General features: G+C 38.5%; 1 protein-coding gene and 1 long non-coding RNA gene across 5 annotated transcripts in view; both read left to right on the forward strand.

Annotated features, from left to right (window-relative positions):
* LPCAT2 (lysophosphatidylcholine acyltransferase 2) overlaps positions 1-12,862 on the forward strand; it is a 76,368-nt gene extending 63,506 nt beyond the window's left edge. The window contains exons 12-14 of the mRNA XM_023209959.1: positions 1,886-1,984; positions 6,677-6,812; positions 10,469-12,862. Coding sequence (XP_023065727.1) covers positions 1,886-1,984; positions 6,677-6,812; positions 10,469-10,653 — 420 coding nt within the window. The 3' untranslated portion in view covers positions 10,654-12,862. The remainder of the gene's footprint in view (positions 1-1,885; positions 1,985-6,676; positions 6,813-10,468) is intronic.
* A 561-nt stretch (positions 12,863-13,423) lies between these two features.
* On the forward strand, positions 13,424-19,966 carry LOC111541255. 4 transcript variants are annotated; one of them, XR_002731234.2, is made up of 3 exons: positions 13,424-18,426; positions 19,070-19,395; positions 19,674-19,966. It is a non-coding gene; the product is annotated as an uncharacterized LOC111541255 (long non-coding RNA). The 4 variants fall into 4 exon arrangements; XR_002731233.2 differs by having other exon boundaries at positions 13,424-15,592; positions 18,267-18,426; positions 19,070-19,966; XR_002731235.2 differs by having other exon boundaries at positions 13,424-15,437; positions 15,566-18,426; positions 19,070-19,966.
* Positions 19,967-20,897: the final 931 nt, after the last annotated feature.

Here is a 20,897-nt window from a genome sequence, read left to right on the forward strand (position 1 = left end):
CCTATGGATAGCCACTGCACTCCAGCCTGGGCAAGAGAGTAAGAGCATGTCTTTAAAAAAACCAAAAACCGAAAAACACATCAAACTCTACATTTAAAATGGATGCATTCTGTTGAATGTAAATGTAATCAACACAAATAAAGCTGATTAAAGAAAAGGAAAAACAGAAAACAAACAAACAGAAAAAACAGCTCTCTGACAAACTGGTAATCAGACAAAAGGAAGTCAGAGGACCTGAATGTTTGTTTCAGGAATAAACCTTTTTCCTTTAGGGAAATCTCGAAACCTCTGTTTCTACCTTCTCTGGTGGGGAAGTGAGATTAAATTATTGCTCCTTTTAGTTTCCGCCCTGCAGTAAGATAAAGTAATATGGTGAAAATGATTCTTAACTTTTTAAGTTTGGGTTGCTCTGAGAAGCTGATAAAAGCTACATTTTTCTCTAGAAAGATGTCATAAAAATTGCATACCATTTCAGGGGCTTCACAACCCTCCCTTCCCCAAATTCATCCATGAAACTCCAGCAAAGAATTCTTGGCTTAGTGTTTTGAAGGGAAAGTCCTATGAACCTAGAGTAGTAGGTAAGGGTAGATGAGAAAAAGTTTATTCTTGTTTTTTTTTTTTTTTTTTTCCTTAGCCCCTTCTCTGTGCCGCGGAATGAGAATACACTGTTACACAAAGAAAACAGCCCTTGCTTTTAAGAAACTTTTGATTGAAGTGTAGATACTTCATCATAGACGATTATCATACTCTTGTTGTGTCAAATATTATTATTAGTCTATCAAATTAAGTGCTGCCCTAGCTTTGTTGTTACTAGCTCATAGTTTATCTGGGAATGTATCACTTGAAAATTTTGCTGCCAAAATGATTCTAACACCTGGTATTATAATCAAGTACTTACAGTTCTCTTTCTTTCTCCCTCCTCCTACACTCCCTCCACCTCTCTATCTTTTTCTAACACTTCCGTCTCATTTGTCTGTTCTCCTCTTCTCCGTCTTTCTTTTTTAGTTCTCTGTCTGGTCTCTCTTCCATCAGTCCTCCCTATTGTCTGCCTTCTCTCTCTCTCTCTGTCTCTCTGTCTCTCTCTGTCTCTCTCTCTCTCTTCCTTTTCTCCTAAGCTTTCTTCTCTCCATTTTCATCTTCTTAGTGCTCCTGTCTAGGTAAACAGTTAATATACAGGGAAAACTCTGTATTTAATCAGCCCGAATTACAATGATCAATTTCTTCATTTATATTGCCGTCAGAAAATGCCTCCTAAGGTGCATTATACTAGTTATGCTTTATTTTCATTGGCTTAGAAGTGCAAGATCTTCTGGGGTGATTGATGTCCCCCAGGGCTATTAAAGTTGCCCAAGTTTGCTTCAGTTGCTCCTGGTTTACTTCAGATTAAGCCTGGAAGAAAGAAAAAAATGTAGCTGTGATTATTGCCCTTTTTCTTTTCTTTCCATTTTCCACATGTGGAAGATTGCTTAGTAACCCTTTAGGACCCTTAATGACCCTTTGATGTTGGTCTTTATGGCAGGACCACCAGTAATTGTGGAATGAACACTTCACTTCCACAAAGGATGAAACTCACAGGTCCTGCCTCCCAGAGGGGCTCCAGTCATGGCAAAGCTGAGCTCAAGAACCCACACTGGGTGCCATTGAGCCATGATAAATGGCCCCAGTCATAAATAATTTATATTTATTGCTAAACAGAAAATATATTTTTCTTCCTTCTTGGGAATAGTTGGGCTACTTGCTTGCTGTTCCTTCTCGTGAGACTTTTCTCCAAATAGGAACAGTGAATGATGATGTTGAGCTATAAGACATACCTGAATTTCACCTTGTAGTAGGATTAATAGTAATTCCACTAGTGGCCCTCCTGATTTCTCCCATCCTTTCACAGAACCATGACGGCAGCATCGACTTCCGAGAGTATGTGATTGGCCTGGCTGTCTTGTGCAACCCTGCCAACACAGAGGAGATCATCCAGGTGGCATTTAAGGTAATGTCAGCCCCATTGAAAGCATCTTGGTCTGCCTTGTAAACAAGTGTTGACTCTAAGTGTATTATTTGGAAATCAGTGAATCTATTACATGATTTTATAGATCTGCTGTGACATGTACAGGACAATAATGTGATTAAGTCAGTTGCTACTGAGAATAAAGAAAACACAAGCATTTGTTTAAGCAAAAGGTCTCTAGAAGTAGCCTAATTAATAGCATGAAGATTGAAGAGCAGGAGATTTCACAAGCTAACTTAAAAAATTATTTCTTTTCAGCTTCCCTATTTTGAAGCCCCAAAGGGGAAATTTATAAATAAACACCACCTGTCACTAGTCATCCTAATTCACTCTGGAAAGTTCTGATCCATCCTTATTTTCTCATTCTGTATGTTCGTGATATTTTCAGTGGTACTTTTTTTAAAATGACATTTGTTTTGTCATTGTGGCATCAGGTGAACACCATCATAAATGTTCCAAGTTCCTACCCCTCATGTCTTCCTGTAGTATCACGTATATTTTCACAGCAATACAGGAATCTAAATTGGGAGCAGATGAATAAAAGTCATATCCCTGGTTCCCACAGAGCTTGATGAAACTTTGAATTTTGAGGACCATTTACTTACAAGTGCAAAAGAAGAGGGAAGAATACATTCCCAAAATGTGGGTTCTGTTCTGAGAGTAAAGGGGCTTCATCTAATCAATATGTTTAAATATGATATGCCCTTTTAGTTCTAAGGTCATCTCTCAAGTAAAAGAGAAACTTGATTTATCTCCTTGTCTTGCTAAGCTGTGTATATTTGCCCTTGTTTTACAGCCACGTAGTTCCCTTGCTTTTGTCCAGCAGGAGAGCTGCAGACCTTCTCTGTTTCTGTTTTCTTTTTTTCTTTTTTTTTTTTTCTGAGACGGAGTCTCACTCTGTTGCCCAGGCTGGAGTGCAGTGGCACAATCTCGGCTCACTGCAAGCTCCACCTCCCAGGTTCACGCCATTCTCCTGGCTCAGCCTCCCGAGTAGCTGGGACTACAGGTGCCCACCACCATGCCTGGCTAATTTTTTGTATTTTTCATAGAGACAGGGTTTCACCGTGTTAGCCAGGATGGTCTTGATCTCCTGACCTCATGATCTGCCCGCCTCGGTCTCCCAAAGTGCTGGGATTACAGGTGTGAGCCACCGCACCTGCCTTCTGTTTCTGTTTTCTACTCATCTTTTCCTGACTTTCTTGGAGAAGAATGTCTCCCTGCAATTCCAAGAAGTGTTTTCCCCCTCTATCATCTAGAAAGACTTTCTTCTTCCAAGAGTTCATTTCTTATGTCTTAGAGGCCACTTGGGATAAGCCTTAGGAATTTTCATGTGCACTATCATTGATAGAAGAGCCCCTGAGTTTACTTTTTATTTCAGATTGGTTTAAACTGAGTTAACTGCTAGGCCTGTAAAGAACCTAAATGGCTGATGCTTAGCAGATGGTCATAAGGCAAGGGCCAGACTTTTTCCAAAGTTTAAATCCTTCAGCTTTTACAGACTTATTCATCATAAAACCTAAAATTACACACATAGCTAACTTATTCTGATCTAGATATTTCTGTTTCTGTTTGGGGATTGTATGTATAATTGTAAGTTTAGTTGAGCAAATGGTCATTTTTGGTTTACCAATGAAAGACCTGATATAAAATTTGGCCCTTAATCACAGTAATTACGTTTTGAAAGAAGCTGTGAGATTTTTATCTAGCTTAGACCTTGGTTTGGGGAAGGGGAAGGGAAGAAAGGAAGGCTTAAAACTATAATTACCTTTTTTTTTCAGTAAGGCAAGAATTATGCTTTATATTGGTTATTTTTTAACCCTCCTTTTCAAATGTGTTTTATGTTTTGGAAGTGTTTTTGCATACTTTTTATTTAGTAGTATCCTTTTATATATAGGATTCTTTTACATACTTTTATTTGGATAGCACTTCACAGTTAATTTCCCATCTTTTATCTTATTTCACCTTCACAGTGACACTTAGAATTAGAATAGTAGTCAGGATTCTTCACTTGCAAGCAGTAAGATAGACTGGCTGACTGACGCCAAAGTGGAATTATTTGTAAGGCCAGGGAGTAGACTCAAGGGAAAACTCACAGCCAGGCAGATTCAGAGGTCCTGGCTGCAGGAAGAGCCTTACACCCTCCCTGGGCACTGCAGGTAAAATGAGCAAACTTCAACTCTGTTCATAATACACATTTCAGGGAGGGTCCAGCTGGTCTTGGGCCATGTGCTTGATGGGAAAGACAGAATGTTTTCATTAAGATTCCACATTATTCTGTGCAATGGGGAGATATCAGTCCCCATTTCAAAGGAAACTGAGGTGTTAAACTTTCTACCAGAGTCCAGATCATGCATGTGGTTTACCTTAGATCTAGGAACTTTGTAGTGGGTAGTGACGAGCAAGTGAGGGAAATTGAAGAGTTTAGTGAGGGGAGTTATGGCAAAGGACACATATAGAAGGAATAAAAGTCTTTAGTATGGACCATGTAAAAGGAACATACACAGAAGTAAGAGACACCAAAGCACCAAACCTGGCAAGAATTTAGACTGTTCAGATGAGTTGGTATAAACTGTTTAGAAATGGAAGGCCTCTGAAGAAAGCTTAGAGCTTGTGAGGAGGGAGCTATGACTGAGTCCCGGCAATTACTGTGTGAAGTCCAAGGCACATGAAGAGCCTGAGGTCTACAGTTTGTGAAAACAGATGCCGATTCACTTTTCATTTTTCAACTATTGTATCCCCTAACTAGGGACTGAGTGGTAAGAAATGGAATTGAGACCAGAGCTTTGTCTGCTGGGGCAACAAATCTCAATTTCAAGTTATATTTTTTTTATCCTCCTACCCTTTAGTGACCATTAAAACATGATTCAGTATTTGCTTATTAGTTTTTTCATGGTTATCACCCCTTATCTAATACCTGTTTTTCTCCGTTTTTGATCTTGTATTTGGTCAAAAGTAGAAATCTCAACCTCAGGAACTCTAGATATTATCTGCCTGGATTTGGATGCCCCCTGTACTACTTGCAAGTGGTGTGACCTTGGGAAAAGTTACCTAACTTCCTTGTGCCTCAGCTTTCCCATCTGTAAGATAGGACTGACAGTGCCACCTACCATAAGACTATTGTGAGGGTTGAGTGAGTTAATATATGTAAAGTGATTTGAACACTTTTGATCAGTGCTTATAAAAAGTAAGTACTCATATAATTAAAAATTCTTAAGACCCAGGAGAAGATTTTGAATATGGAATATTATTATCCATCAGTTATCCTTATTTTGCTGCATGACTTTCAGTCTACTCCACTCTACTGCCTTTTCCCCTTCTCCTAAAACATATTCAGTCTCTCCCTTCCTAAAATAACCTCTTTTGTGCTTGGGTACTACCCCAATTATCTCTTTCCCTTTGTTTCATAATTTCTTAAAATGAAGAGTCCATACTTCTTGCCTCTGCTTTTCACTTCTACTCATCTCTTGATTCCCATTACCATCTAGCTTCCGGTCCCCTGAAATTGTTTACTAAAGTCATCAGGATCCTCTGATAATCAAATCCAACAAACGGTTTTGCTTCTTGCTTGGCCTTCCTATGGCATTTTGCTCTGTTGGCCCTTACCACTGTTAGCATCTCTTCCTCTTTCCTGAACACATCCCCTTAGCTTCTAAGATGCATGCTCTTATTTCCTGGTTCTCCTGTCTGGCTGCTGCTTCTAAGCCTTTTCTGTCAGTTCCTCTTCACTACTCACACCTCAACTGTTGCTGTTCCCAGGCCTTACTTTACTTTGTGCATTCTCTACAGATAAGCTCAAACATGCCCATAGTTTCCATTTTTACCCAAATTCATATCTCAAGACTCCTCAGTTTCCTAAACTGATATTCTGAATCTCTTATTTACTCCTGGCACCTCTGATTCAAATTTAACCTATCTAGGTCTAATTCTTGATCTCATTGGCACTTGTTCTGTTTTCCCACTTTGGTTAATGTAATCAGCTTTCACCCAGTTGCCTAAGCTAGAAAATATCATTTTTACTTCTGTCCTTTCTATCACTACAGACCCCTTATTGATATGCAAGTCTTGTCTTTGCTTTTTATGAATTCTATCCCTTCCTATCCTTCCTACATCTCAAACCCAGACTCTTAATTGGTTTTCATGCCTCTGGTTTTATCAACATCTTGCTCCCAATTCATCCTCCATACTCTGCCTCAAAGTTTTCTCAATTCTCATAGGATCACACCACCTCCACTCCCATTATAATCCTACAGGATTTGGTGAGGAATTATATACACACCATGATCTAATTCCTGTTTGTCTCTATCTCCTGACTGGAGCCCGAAGCAATCACTTGCCATTCCCTGTATATTCTGGGAACTTCTGTTAATGTTCTAAGACCCAACTCAAATGTCAACTCCTGTGAAGCCTTCTTGGACCTCTCTGGGTAGGATTCATTATGCTCCCCATGGAGCTCCCCTGTTATGTACCATCGGTATAGCTCCTGTTTTAATCCTGTCTCTCTCAACCATCAAGCTACAGGTGTTGTGAGGGTAGCAGAGATGATACTTTCTTAATATACATATTTCTAGCCTGTGCCACAGTAGATGTTTGAATTCTTAAAGACTTTATTTTCTAAGATTATTCCCTACTACTATGACCCTGAGGGAACTAATTCTTACATTTTATTTTCTTCAGCTCTTTGATGTTGATGAGGATGGCTACATAACAGAGGAAGAGTTCTCTACCATTCTACAGGCTTCCCTTGGAGTGCCTGACCTTGATGTTTCTGGTCTCTTCAAGGAAATAGCCCAAGGGGACTCAATTTCCTATGGTGAGTAGGCAATTTGGCCTCCTGAGTTAGTTTACAAGGAGGGCATCCAGGCTATGGACTGATGCTCAAGAGTGCTGTTTCTCTTAACTAATTACATTAATAATAGACATAATAGTAATAATGATGACCACAGTAATAATAGTAGTAATGGCATAATAGTAATAGCTAATTATTGAGAACTTACATGCTAGGCACTCTTCTAAACGTTATATATATTAACCCATTTAACCTTTATAGCAAGCCTATCTAATCGGTATTCTTAATTATTCTTATTTTACTAAGATACGAAGAATTTAAGTAACTTATCTAAGATAATTTAACTAAAGAACATCAGAACTACAATTCAAAAACCAAAACAGTTTGGCTTTGGAGCCTGCACTATTGACTCTACACTTTAGTACTCTCTGCTGTCAGTGTGGCCAGGCAAAACTGAAAAAGTAAACCAAATAGGTTGCAACTATAGTAAAGGAACATGGACTGAGGCACCAACAATAATAGTAGCTAAACTATTTATTGATGTTTACTATTAGTGACCTATGTAACTTTTCACATTCCTTGTCTCATGCCATCTTGCTAACAGCTCCTGTGAGTTAGGGTCTATCAGGGAGAAAGACCTTGTGGCAAAGTGGCAGGTCTATCCATCAGTAACTGTTTTTTCTCTTGATGGCTCAAGTCCACCCATCAAAACAAGTTGCACTGGGCTGAAGTTTCTCTATATTCACAGTGGAGTTGTTGAGAAACACACCTCAATGGAGAGGCCAAGATAATTGTTTCCCCATCTTGGGTTTGATGTGGTCATGGATGTCAAGCTGGCTTATCTTCCCCAGTCTTTCCCCTGAGGCTGGAGGGAGACTCCTCTTTAATTACTCTTTCCTTATGGTGTTCAAGAGTTTCAGCTTGTTAACTTTCATGGGATGGGAAAAGTAGATCACATACTTCTCTTACTTTTAATTACTGTCATTTAGGTAATTAAATGCCTACAGCACTTAATCTATTGAGTTCATTTGAAAAAATAGCATAAAATGGGAAGTATAAATACTGAAATGAAACTTATGAGTCATAAACTCATGTGTACTAATTCTTCCCTGGCTATTTTCTTTTTGTAAGTAAGACAATTACTCTAAACTACTAAATTTTGAAAAACTATTGGGATAACTACTTCAGTGGAAGCTAATACTAAAAATGATTTGTAGATAACCATTATAACCTGTTGATTTAAGTAATTTTGCAGGGAAATCTGCTTTGTTTTTTGGAGTTCAACCTTTTTCTTTGCAGAATACAGAATATCTCCCCTTATTCTGCAAATAGGCAAATCTGCTATTTTTTTCAAGCGTGTTTGAAGTATTTAAGTATAATTTTGTTTAAAAAGTAGATATTGATATCTGTCATGAATGTGACCATTTAAATTGTTTAAATGTGATCCTTTAAATCAGGGGTTCCCAACCCTTGGGCCATGGACCGGTACTGATCTGTGGCCGTTAGGAACAGAGTTGCACAGCAGGAGGTGAGTGGCAGGCGAGTGAGCATTATTGCCTGAACTCTGCCTCCTGTCTGATCAGTGGAGGCATTAGATTCTCGTCGGAGTGCATGAACCCTATTGTGAACTGCACATGCGAGGGATCTAGGTTGCATGCTCCTTATAAGAATCCAGTGCCTGATGATCTGAGGTTGAATAGTTTCATTCTGAAACCATCTCCTCCATCCCCTTTACCATCCATGGAAAAAATTGTCTTCCATGAAACCAGTCCCTGATGCCAAAATGGCTGGGGACTGCTGCCTTAAATTACTTTATTTTCAGTTTTCCGTTATCTAAATTAATGCTGAAATTCCACGTAGAGTCAATCATGGGACTTCCAGAAATGAGTTACTCTTTAATGCCACTGACATCTCAACAGAGGATCTTGATCTTTTGGCCATAGCACAAGTCTTGAAATTAAAGTTCTTGGTTTCAGTAGATCAACTGTCATGCTCACTTATCTTCGAAGTCACTTAAGTCTTCTATGTGTCTCTGTCATTGAAACAGACTCATGTAGATGAAACTTTATTTTTATTTTTTTCTATAATGTATCCCTAGAAACTAGAAACTTTATTTTGGAAGTTAATAAAGAACAATTAGTAGTTTGCCTGAATTAGAAATAAAAAGTGGTTTATTAATGCAAAACAACATTGCAATTGCAAATAATGATTTGGGTTCAATCTGGTGACTTCCTCATCACTAAGATCTGTTTGTATATTTGTGTTTTTTGAGATAGGGTCTCACTCTGTTGCCCAGGCTGGAGTGCAATGGCATGATCACAGGTCACTGCAGACTAAGACCTATTTTTATATTCAAGAGTAAGGTAGTCTAATGTGTCATGACGCAGACCCTTGCTTATCAGAGGATTTTTAAAAAGTAAATGGATAGAAATAGGGCATTGAGTTAAAATTATTTTATTATAGAGCCAAATGGCAACTAATCCAAAGACCATGCTGTCTTTGCTGTAATAAGCTCAATAAAGTTTTATCCACCCAAAAGTAGAGAGTAGAAGGATTTAAAAATAGAAGACAGAATAATATTTCAGAAACTCCAAGTTACTGGAGGATTGAGGTTCAAATCCTGATAATTAACTGAGTAAGCCTTTTATAGCCCTATCCCAACTTCTAAAACACTTGAGATAAAAATAACTCCTCTACTTGGAGGTCTTGTGGTATGATTATTATATATTGTACACTTTCCTATCCATTATTGATTATAAATCAAGGCTCAGCTTTTTAAGACTATATTTTTCTGTACCAGAGTTAAGGGCTCAAATAATTTTAAAAACCAGTTATAGAAAGTGGTGGGTAATAGAATTTTTTAAACATTTTTTAAATTGCTAGAAATAACAAAAATACAGAAAACTAAATAAAACATATAAAGCACAATGAAGTTTTATAAAGTGAACACCTGTGTAACTACCATTCAGGAAATAGAGCTTTTCCACAACTCCAGAAACCCCTGTGTGCCCTTTCCCAACAACACCTCCACCTCTCTCTTAAAGAAGAGGGTTGTTATCCTGACTTAAAAAGGAATCTCTGCCTTGCTTTATTTTACTTTAACAGTTCACCCCTAAAGTATGTCTCTTTAAATATTAAATTTTAGTTTTGTCTAAGTTTTTGAACTTTATATAAATAGACTCATACAATTATGTGTTACTTTATATCTTGCTTTTTTCATTCAACATTATGGCTTTAAAATTAATCCACATTGTGACTACTAGCTGTTCATTCATTTTCATTGCCTTATAGCCTTATGTTCCATGAGTATGACACAATTTATTTATGCATTTCTACTGTTGATGGACATCCAAGTTGTTTTTATTTTTTATCTATTATAAATAATGTTGCTGTGAACATTCTCATGCATGTCTCTCAGAGTACAATATGCAAAATTTCTCTAGGATATATATCTCAGAGTAGAATTAATGGGTCAAAGAGTATGTATATCTTCAACTTGACTAAATAATGGAAAAACTATCTCCCAAAGTGGTTGTACAACTTTTATTTTCATCAGCAATGTTTGTGTGTTGAGTAGTAGAATTTTGTAATAATTGCATTAGAGTCATTTATTAATCTGCATCATGTCAAAAGAAGATTCACCCCAACTTATTGGATTTTTTTTTTTCTTTCTCTTCTAGAGGAATTTAAAAGTTTTGCCTTAAGGCATCCAGAATATGCTAAGGTATTTACAACATACCTAGACCTCCAGACGTGCCATGTGTTTTCATTACCAAAAGAAGTCCAGATAACCCCCTCCATTGCCAGTAATAAAGTCAGCCCTGAAAAACATGAAGAGAGTGCCTCAGACAAAAAAGATGATTGAAAGCAGTATTTCCAATAAGGAAAACACAGTAGCTTTTGCTTGAAATTATAAAGGCACTTATTGATAATACTTTTAATGTGTTGGTAATGATGTTTAAAATTGAAAGATTTTTTAAATAAAAATGATAGATTTTCTTACTAAAAATGTTTTTATTAACCTTGCTTTTATTGGAAAAAATCAAGCAATATTTCTTTTTCTTTTATGTTATATCGTACTTTACTGATTCATTTACTGGTGATACATATGTTTTTATGGATTTTCCAGTTTAATTTGCATATACAAATGAATGTAATGGTCTTACTATTGGTGAGGACTGAGCAACCTCATATAAAGTTTTAAAAATATAAACACTTTTTAATCTACTTTCCTCTAAAAATCAGTAATATTCTATTATTTCTAATCCTTTTCCATTTGGGAAATAAGAATGAAGAATCTGAGAATTTTACATCTATAACTTTAAAGATTCATTTTCCATTTAAATTTCAGTGTCTTGGATCACTGAATATGGGAAGGGAGAGCTTCATTAATTAGATGCAACTTCTTAAGAACTTATATTCTCTTTAACATACATCTCTATTGTAGTTTTTTTCTCTTTTGTTTTTTGAGGTGGAGTCTTACTCTATCACTTAGGCTGGAGTGCAGTGGTGCGATCTTGGCTCACTGCAACCTCCACCTCCCGGGTTCAAGTGATTCTCATGCCTCAGACTCCCAAGTAGCTGGAATTACAGGTGCCCACCACCACAACCACTAATTTTTGTATTTTTAGTAGAGATGTGGTTTTGCCATGTTGGCCAGGCTGGTTTCGAACTCCTGACCTCAGGTGATCCACCCATCTCAGCCTCCCAAAGTGCTGGGATCACAGGCATGAGTCACCGTGCCTGGCCTGTTGTAGATTTTCTTAACTACTTGCTAAGGAAATCATATCCTTTTACATGAACTACAGGTTTAGAACTTGGTTTTAAGACAACTGCTATGGCCAGAGGGTAAATGGGAATTGCCTTATTGAAGGTAACATTGATTGGCTAATGAGAAAATGAATTGTTTGCCACAGAGTTGAATTTAATTTGAGTTAGATAGTTCAGAATGTAGCACTTGCCCTATAAATGAATCAGATTTATTCTATTTATATAATATTAGAATTAATATATTATCGTCCAAGTGGGAATTTTATTTTGTTAAGTAGACTCTCAAATTTTAGAGCTTATGTGAAGTATCTCCACAGAAAACACAAAAGGTTTCAAAGTATCACCCAAAGCTAGGGAATCAAAAAACCTACTTTATTAATGCAAGACCACAATTTAAGACCCAGGCAGGAATCCAACAGCAACATTTTTCCTTTAGGTTAAGCAATAATTTTTCTGAATTGCCATTTTTAATGGGTCTCATACATGCATATTGCTAATATCATTCACGTTTGAGATTTTCAACAAAGAACCAATTTATTAATATAATGTACAAAAATAGTTGGCTCATTTTCTGAATTCAGTCTTTGAAATAAAACTCCTTGTTTTGGCTGTGTTTCTGAATGTATTGGTGATTCATCCCCAAGCTAATTTTTTAAAGTCATTTTTGAAGTTGGGAAGTCTCATGAGAGATGTTGAAGTAGGTGTTTAATCAAGAGTCATGATTTCAAACTAGTTTTACATATTAAGCAGTTAGTGTTCTAATTTAATGGGTAAATGTGTGTTTGGATAATTAAATACCTGAAAATTTTATCCCTAGGTGTATGTAATTATTTGCCTCTTATATGTCTTAAAGCTATTTAAAACAAGGTGTTCAGTGAGCCAAAACAATTGTTTAAGTAATTAGAACACTAAGTCTTTATCATAGTGTCTGTCATATGCAATGAATCTACGTAATACTAAAAAATCATGACTTTTATCAAAGAAAAACCACACATTAATCCTATTAATCATGAAAGCATAACACTGTAAGTTAAAGGTTTTCTATGAGGCTCTTGAAAGTGATCCCATTGCTTTCCTGTTTTAGAATAATATTTTATGCTCTTTATTTCCATTTCTGTGAATGTGATATCTCTATTTTGTGATTATGTTACTAAATAAACAAACTTGCTTCGTAAAATTCTTAGCAATTAAAAAAATTCTGATTCTGCCATTTTGTCTTGAATGTAATATACCTTTATAGTATGTTTACATATTTATGAATATGATTAATCATTTTTGTTTGCATTAAGCTTTATGAAATGTCAGAAATAGTTTTACTCTAATGAAAAACTCACATTTTGCCAAAAGTAGCAATATTCTTAAAGATGTTGAATTTTGACTGGTTGAATTTTATATAGTAACACAAGTCATGATCATCAATATTATTGCAGACCAGGACTCTGCTTATATGCCTTGCTAATAACAAAGATTTCTTTCACAGAGGCTTTTCTCCTCTTAAGATTTAAAGTAAGAATTACATTTTATTAAGTCAGTTAAATGCACCATGGTTTCATATAATAATATAAAAAAAATACTTGACCGGACACGGTGGCTCAAGCCTGTAATCTCAGCACTTTGGGAGGCCAAGACGGGTGGATCACAAGGTCAGGAGATCGAGACTATCCTGGCTAACACGGTGAAACCTCGTCTCTACTAAAAAAATACAGAAAACTAGCCGGGCGTGGTGGCGGGCGCCTGTAGTCTCAGCTACTCAGGAGGCTGAGGCAGGAGAATGGCGTAAACCCGGGAGGCGGAGCTTGCAGTGAGCTGAGATCCAGCCACTGCACTCCAGCCTGGGCGACAGAGCGAGACTCCGTCTCAAAAAAAAAAAAAAAAAAAAAAAAAAATTGGACCACATACTTGAATCTTTCAAGTAGCCCTCATGGCCCTCTTCCAAGTGTACTTTACTTCCTATCAGTCCTGTCTAAAACTTTTTAATACATTTTCATTTCTGCTCTAAAACTTGCCTTGGTCTCTCACTTTGCTTTATGCCCCTCAGTCAGATTCATTTTTCTGAGGAGGAAAGAATTGAGGTTGCTGCAGACTCCTACAGACTCACCACTGCTAACATACTTTGGTGTTGCATGACTTGGATGTATTTCCTGGTGGTAAGATACCTCTATGCCTCACCTTCTTCAGCTGGAGCATGCACACCAAGAGGCAAAATGGTGAAGTTCACCGGTATATGACCTTCCTCTAGGAATACTCAACGGGTAAGGGAAGAACACCTCAAGTGAGATGTGCACAACTTCAGTAACACACACGCATGTGGACAGGCCACCCCAAAGAAAGAATCAGGGAAGAAGAGATGTAACCCCTTCCACCTGGAAGCATGCCCATTCATAAAACCCAAGTCAAAGGTCAAACCACACACTTGAATCTCTCAAGTTGCCCATACATGTCTGGAGGCATTCAACCCTTGTATGCAGTTTCATTCTCCCTAGTCACTCTCCTGCTTACTAACCAACCCCCAGAATGATTCCTCTCAACCCCAGTGGCTCTGCTTCCCCCAGCTGATCTCTCAGCTCACTCTGATGGGTGGCTCACAAGGGTGGGAATGACCTTGGAATCTGCACCAAGTAGACCGGAGACACTAATGGCCCTCCTGTACAGGAGGCTTGTACAAATGACAGAGCTAAAGCCTAAAACTGTTCAATGTGTGGGGTTTCCCCTTGCTTTTTCAGCTGAAATCAGCTCTTTCCCAAAAACCTGCCTTGCCTATTCTCTTGTTTTCTCTGAATATATTCCGAAATGGCCTTGCACACCCACCAGACTGTCCACCTCAGGGGCAAGTCTGCCTTTTCTGTTTTCACTTCGCATGCTGCATGACTTCCTTCTCTGCCCTAAAAACACTCTCTGTTATGCTTGCGCTTATGGCTCTTGCTGCATTTGCATGGCAGCAAAGACGTGGGCTCCCTTGCAGATATCCCCTGAGACTTGTACTATTTTTACCCTAGCTCAGATGACCTCCAACCCTTCACCTGTCTGCTGGCATATTGCTGGGACAGATACTCATCAGAAGCCCAGCTCTGCCAGCTCCTTATGACTTACTTACCATATGTTTTTTGTTCTGTTACACATCAGGGCTGAGTTCTCCTGCGGCTTTCGAAGCAGTTTGTATGACTGAATAGGGCCTCACTCTGGGTCCTTTGAGGACCCCCACCTGGATTTTTTGAGTTAGCACCCACTCCTTTGGGAGAAGGGGTATTCTTCCTTTGCCATTTGTGAGCCCTTATCCCAGGGCCTAAGTCCTCTGGAGGTTCCTTCTTGATGTCAACAGGGTAAATAAATGTTACCCTCTGGAATCCAAGGGCTGCTATTTTTATAAGTATATGAAGGCTTTTCATGAGCATTCCTCTTGCTTCCTCCCACTTCCTCCTGTAGCCTCTATTTCTCTAATCAATTCCACGCCCTTCTCATTATGCATCAAGATCTTCAAGATCATATTCAAAGGGAGGGAAGTCCATGCCTCTTGCAGCAGTTAGCTGAGAAACAGGCTTCTTGTTTACCCAAAGAACATGAGAAATGGGAATCTGAGAAAAGAGATAATCATTTTGTTGCAAGAATGCTCCATGTGAGAGTCACTGTAATGTCATGAAGATAAGGATATAGGCTGGCCTAAGGCTTCAGGTACAAGAGACCTATAGGACAGAGATGAAGTTTGAGCCCAGGCTAACAGATTACTATTTGAACAGAGATGGAGGCAAGATTAGGGGTATATGGCAATACCAGTTCATTCCAGAACCCCAATGATGAATAGGGGCCTTCCTGTTCACTCCAGTATCTCCTCTGTTCTCAGGTGGGTAATTGTGACGAGATGGGACCTAGGTTAAGTACATGGTAAGATCAGTTCATTCTATAACCCTAAGGATGAATGGGGGATGCCCTGTTCAGGATCATAGGAAAGTAAGAGGGAATGTCATCTTCTCCTTTTTCCTTTTTTTCTCTTCTGTTCTCTTTTTTTGCAGATGGATAACCATGTCTCCCTGCCACAGGTAATGCCCCTTGGGTGCATCCTGAAGAACTGGGAAAAGTTTGATCCCCAAAGTCTTAAAAAACTAGGTTTCCTTTGTAATACTGTTTGGCCTAAAAATTAACAGGGAGAAAATTATAGTCAGCCTTAGAATTTAGTGTTGGAAATCCTCAAATTAGCCTCCTCAGTCTTTTATAACCAAGATCAGGAAAAGCAGAACAGGGCTAAGAAAAAGGAGAAATGCAGGAACAAGAGGAAGGCTCAACTATTGGCTTCTCTGCAAACCTACCAACCCCCTCCAGGTTGGCCTCAGAATACCCTCCCAGGTAACTGCCATCAGTGCAGGAAGCCAAGCCACTGGAAAGCAAACTGCCCCAGTGGGATAAATGGGAGAAAGGCCCACAAGGCTTGCCCCCTGTGCCACAAGCTTGGACATAGAAATCAGCACTGTCCTGAAGGCTGAATGTTCTCCAGGACAGAATCCCAACCCCTGGTGGCCTTGAGCTGAAGGTGCTCTGCACTCCAGCAGGCTTCCAAATCAGACATTGTCATTAACAGGACAAGGGCAACTCTGGAGTCAGCAAGTAATATGATAAATTTCCCTTTTGGGCTCATGTGCTACTTAATCTTTGCTAATCTCCTTCTCTAAGCAACTCTCCTCCAAATCCTATTGGGTAATGGGGGCAAATGTCATACCTTCCCTTCAAAAAAAAGATTCACACCCCCTTTATATTACTTAAGGGACCAATTAACATTCTCCCACCAGTCCCTGGTAAAGTCTATACACACCTCTTTGAGGCAAAAATATACTTTCAAGATGGATACCTACTTAACATTTACCCAACATTTGAATTCATCTTTCCTTCTAATAGTCCTATTTGTCCTGGGAAAGCTACCTAAATCTTTAACCAATAACTTCAGCCTAGACAGTCCTACCTCAAGGGTTTAGAAATAGCCCACACTTGTTCAGACAAACTCTAGCAAAACTAACTGAACAATCTTTTGAGAGGGGGATAACTTTCACAGTATACACACAACCTCCTCATCTGCACCCCCTTCACAGGACTCACACAGCAACATGCAATACAAATCTTGACTTTCTAACAGAAGGAAAATGACTTGTCTAATCCAGAGGTTATAAAGGTAAAGAGATAGTTTTGGTAAGGAAGGTTATAAAGAAAATCGATATAATATTAAAATGATAAGTTCTTGTCCTAAAGTAAAAATGACTGTTTTTTAAAAAAAGAGAGATGTTTAGAATAAGAAAGTCCAAGTATGCCATAGATAGTAATAAAAAGGTTTGTGAAAAGGAATTTATAAAGTAAATGTTATACAATTTTAAAGGTTATTAGTTCTACTAACTGCTTTACGGTCATAAACTGCTACTATGACTCTTAACTGTACAACTCGCCTGCTTTAAAGCTAGGTAAGACCTAAGAACATACAGAGTTAGCCATGCCCCTTAGCTATGCTGGAAAGAGTCAGAGTTTATCTGCACTTTATCTGGTGTCCTTGGCTCCAAACCTAGTACATAATTAGAATTATTTACTTACCAAGTTTTCACCAAAAGTTAAATTGGTTAAGAGTTAACAGTGTAACATGTACTTGAGGCTACTGGAAAAACAGTTTTACATGCAAGGCATGTAAGGAAAGTAGACTGTGCTTTTGGCAAAAGATAATAAAAAGGCATGGAATATAAATTTTTTGGCCTAGTTTAGAGGGTTAAAGGATTGTTTTAAGTTAGATAGGATAAAGCTGAAGATTTGAGGAAGTTGTGAAAGATTTATAAAAGATTAATCTTCTAAAAGAAATTATGTGTGTGAACATACTAGCTAAAATTAAAGGAGCATTATGTAGCCTATCCATAAATTGAACATTGAAATAAAAGCACAACTTGATTTTTCTTAAAGCATTATTCTACTCTTTAACATAAAATTGTAAGAGGCTTATGAGAATCTTACCTTATGGTCAAACTGGTTAAGATTGGATAGATTTCTCTATAAGATTTTATTAAGAACTGGGTTTGACATCAATAGTACACGAATGCAAAGGTAAAATTTGGCTTTCTTAGGATTGTATTGGTATAAATGTGTTATTGGTATACATTCCAAAATTATGAAAAACTCCTATAATTCTGATATGACTTAGTATACATTACCAATAATAATTATAATTGTCAATGTTAAATTATTATGTGATACCGAGGTAACAAATTTCCTTGTCAATTTTATCTTTGACTATGGCTACCCTAAGACTTTTTGTCATCCATGAACAATTGTGATGTTTTCATCCTCTTTAAAAGCTGGTTTTCTAATCAGCTATAGGACTCGAACAGGTACTCTTAAATGCAGGTTTCTGATAATTTTGGAGACTGTGACATCAGAATAGGGGAAAAATTTTCAGGACCCTCATGGAGAGCTGAAATGTTTATGACTATCAAGACTAAATAATAGAAGACTAAAATAACACTTTCATGAATTTTTGCTTAAAATGTTGGTAATCCTTTGTTTTTCAAAACCAAGAAAACTTTTCTTTTGAGCTTTTTACAGCTTTTAACAATAGAGTAAAGTGTACTCCTATAAACAAAATTTGGAGAAATTTCTCCAAAATTTGGAAACTATTTATGAGTATTCTTAACTTATGGCAATATAGTTATTTGCATAAGTGCAGAAAGAATCTGTTTTCTTTTGTGGCAGGACACAGTTGGAGACACTGGTTATTTTACCAAGGCTTTAAGTGGAATGACATGCTTTCCATTAAAGAATCAAATTTGACTTATAGCGCCAATAAAGCCCCTTGGGAAAACTGGCCTCATACCTTGCCTATACACTCCCTGTGCAGAATTCCTGACTCGTGGTAAGTAAAGAATGTCAGTTTTTTACAGGCCCAGGAGGCCAAGTTATCTTGGGCCCTCAAGAGAAGAGAAATTTACCCAATTTATACAGATATTTGATGGCACAGTCCAATGGCTGGATTTAAGGATTTAAAGAAATCTTATCTAAGATGTCCTATGAAATGAAATTCCATCAAAGCCAATTTAAAAAGGAGCCTATATGGCAGATAATTATTCTTGCTGCCCTTTATGCAAATAATTGGGCCAAGTATAACAAGATGAAAGCTTATTTTGCAAACAAATCAGTCTTATCATAATTTGTTTTTAATAAAAATGAGGACTGGAGAGAGAAAAATTATTTTTTAATGACCACGGTATGCCTGTTATTAGATTCTAACCTCATCAGTTGTTTTTGAGTTTTTGTCTCTAATTTAGATTAACCTTGCTTATTCCTGGAACCTACCAGTGATCTCTGGTTGCAGCTCAGATGAAACAAGAGGGATCAATATTCTAATTCTGGGCACATATTGGAATTGGCTAGCAACCCCACGCACCCAAGTCTTAGCAAGCGTGACTATAGTCACCAGCTACCTGGGCATGTCGGCAGCCTCAGGATTTTTTGGAGCTGTCCTCAACCCCTTATTTTATTTTGCCTCTCACCTTCAGGCCATCAAGCTCTAGATGATCCTCAGTGAGGGATGCCATACTCTCAATATTCAAGAGTCATTCTTCTACAGAGAATTCCTAGACTGCCCATCAGAGGAACATGACAAAGGTGAAATCCTGCCCTTGTCTGCGTTGGACCTGAATGGATACCACTTCCACCAACCTACAGAGCCACCCTGCCCTGACACCTAGCAAGAGGCCAAGACCCACAAAACAACCACCACTATCCCTCCATCACCAGGAAGCAATTACAGAAAAGTGATCTTTATCCATTTTCCCCAAAGCACTGGGGTCTTGGACTCTTGAAAAGGGAAATGTTTCATTAGGTAGGTAGTCAGACATGAGCAGGGCAAGGGAGTCCTCTCCCTACCAGGAATGTCAGGTGATCATCAGGTGATAGTCAGGTGATTGTTAAACTGTTTTTCCAGAATAATAATTGGTTGCAGCTGGAGCCAGGGAAAGGCAGTTTCCCAATAGATAGAAAACACATGAAGCTGCTGATTGGCAGCTTCTGATAAGATCTCAGGAGCTGGACAAGTGGACTTAAGCATGCACACTAACAGGCAAAATTGCAGAGCTAACCTGGTATATGACTTTCCTCTAGGAACACTCAACTCGTGAAGGAAGAACACCTCAAGTGAGCATGCACACAAGTTTATTAAATGCACTGTGCATATGGTCCCTCCCAAGTGCTGCCAGGCCAGACTGCCCAGCCCAGAGGAAGAATCAGGGGAGAAAAGATGTGACCCCCTGAAAGCATGCCAATGTATAAAACTCCAAGTCAAAGGTCAAACCATGCACTTGAGTCTCTCAAGTTGCCTGTGTGGCCCTCTTATAAGTGTACTTTATTTCCTATTGTTCTTGCTCTAACATAAACTTTCACTTCTGCTCTAAAACTTGCCTTGGTCTCTTATTTTGCTTTATGCCCCTCAGTTGAATTCTTTCTTCTGAGGAGGCAAGAATTGAGGTTGCTGCAGACCTGTACAGATTCACTGCTGCTAACATGATAAAACATGCCTGACCCCTGCCTTCCCATCACGGCCCAAACTAGTTTTTCAGATTTACTTAGGAATCTCCTTGGCCAAGAGTGGGGGCTCTATTTAGTAGTTTGGGAGGCTTAGAATTTTATTTTTGGTTTACACTCCAAACACCAGGTTTGCCTGGTGTTTGTACAGTGATGTACAATGCCCCCACCCTGAGTGGTGTCACTCTGGAGTTTATTTCTGGTTCATCTAGGACACCATAAATGTGAACACACATTGAGATTCTACAGTCCTTTGAGAGTAACAATAACCATGATTTTATCAGATTACATAATCTTCTGTTTCACGTGTGTAGATCTGAGATCATACTGCCTGCAGGAGCTCTGCTTTTTCTTCTTTCCCATGGGAAAGATGCTAAAGCATAAAAAGATGCAAACGCATAAAAACAAACAAACAAAAAAGTATGCTAAAGGAGCCCAGGGAAATGAAGGTTCACACCACAACACCATGCACTCAGAGAAAGAAACATCCTGCAGGATGGATACTCCTTTATCAGACAATGGGGTAGGCAGTGGGGTAAGGTTGCGGGGGTGGGAAAGAGTGTCCTAGGTGGAGAGAATGGTATGCGCAAAGATGAATGGCAACACTCCCACAGGTAGGAGTTCAGGTGGATGGCCAGCAAAGGCTAAGGAGGTTGGTGGGAATGGAGAATCCTGGGTGTTCATATAGAGGCAAAGTGATAGCCCTTTCCCAGACAGTGATAGCCCTTTCCACCACCATCAGGCCAGTGCTGGTGCAAAGAGGTGGAAGTGTCCAGGGCAGGGATTACAAACCTCCAAACATCA

Source organism: Piliocolobus tephrosceles, chromosome 17, assembly GCF_002776525.5.
Source record: "Piliocolobus tephrosceles isolate RC106 chromosome 17, ASM277652v3, whole genome shotgun sequence".
NCBI lineage: Eukaryota > Metazoa > Chordata > Mammalia > Primates > Cercopithecidae > Piliocolobus > Piliocolobus tephrosceles.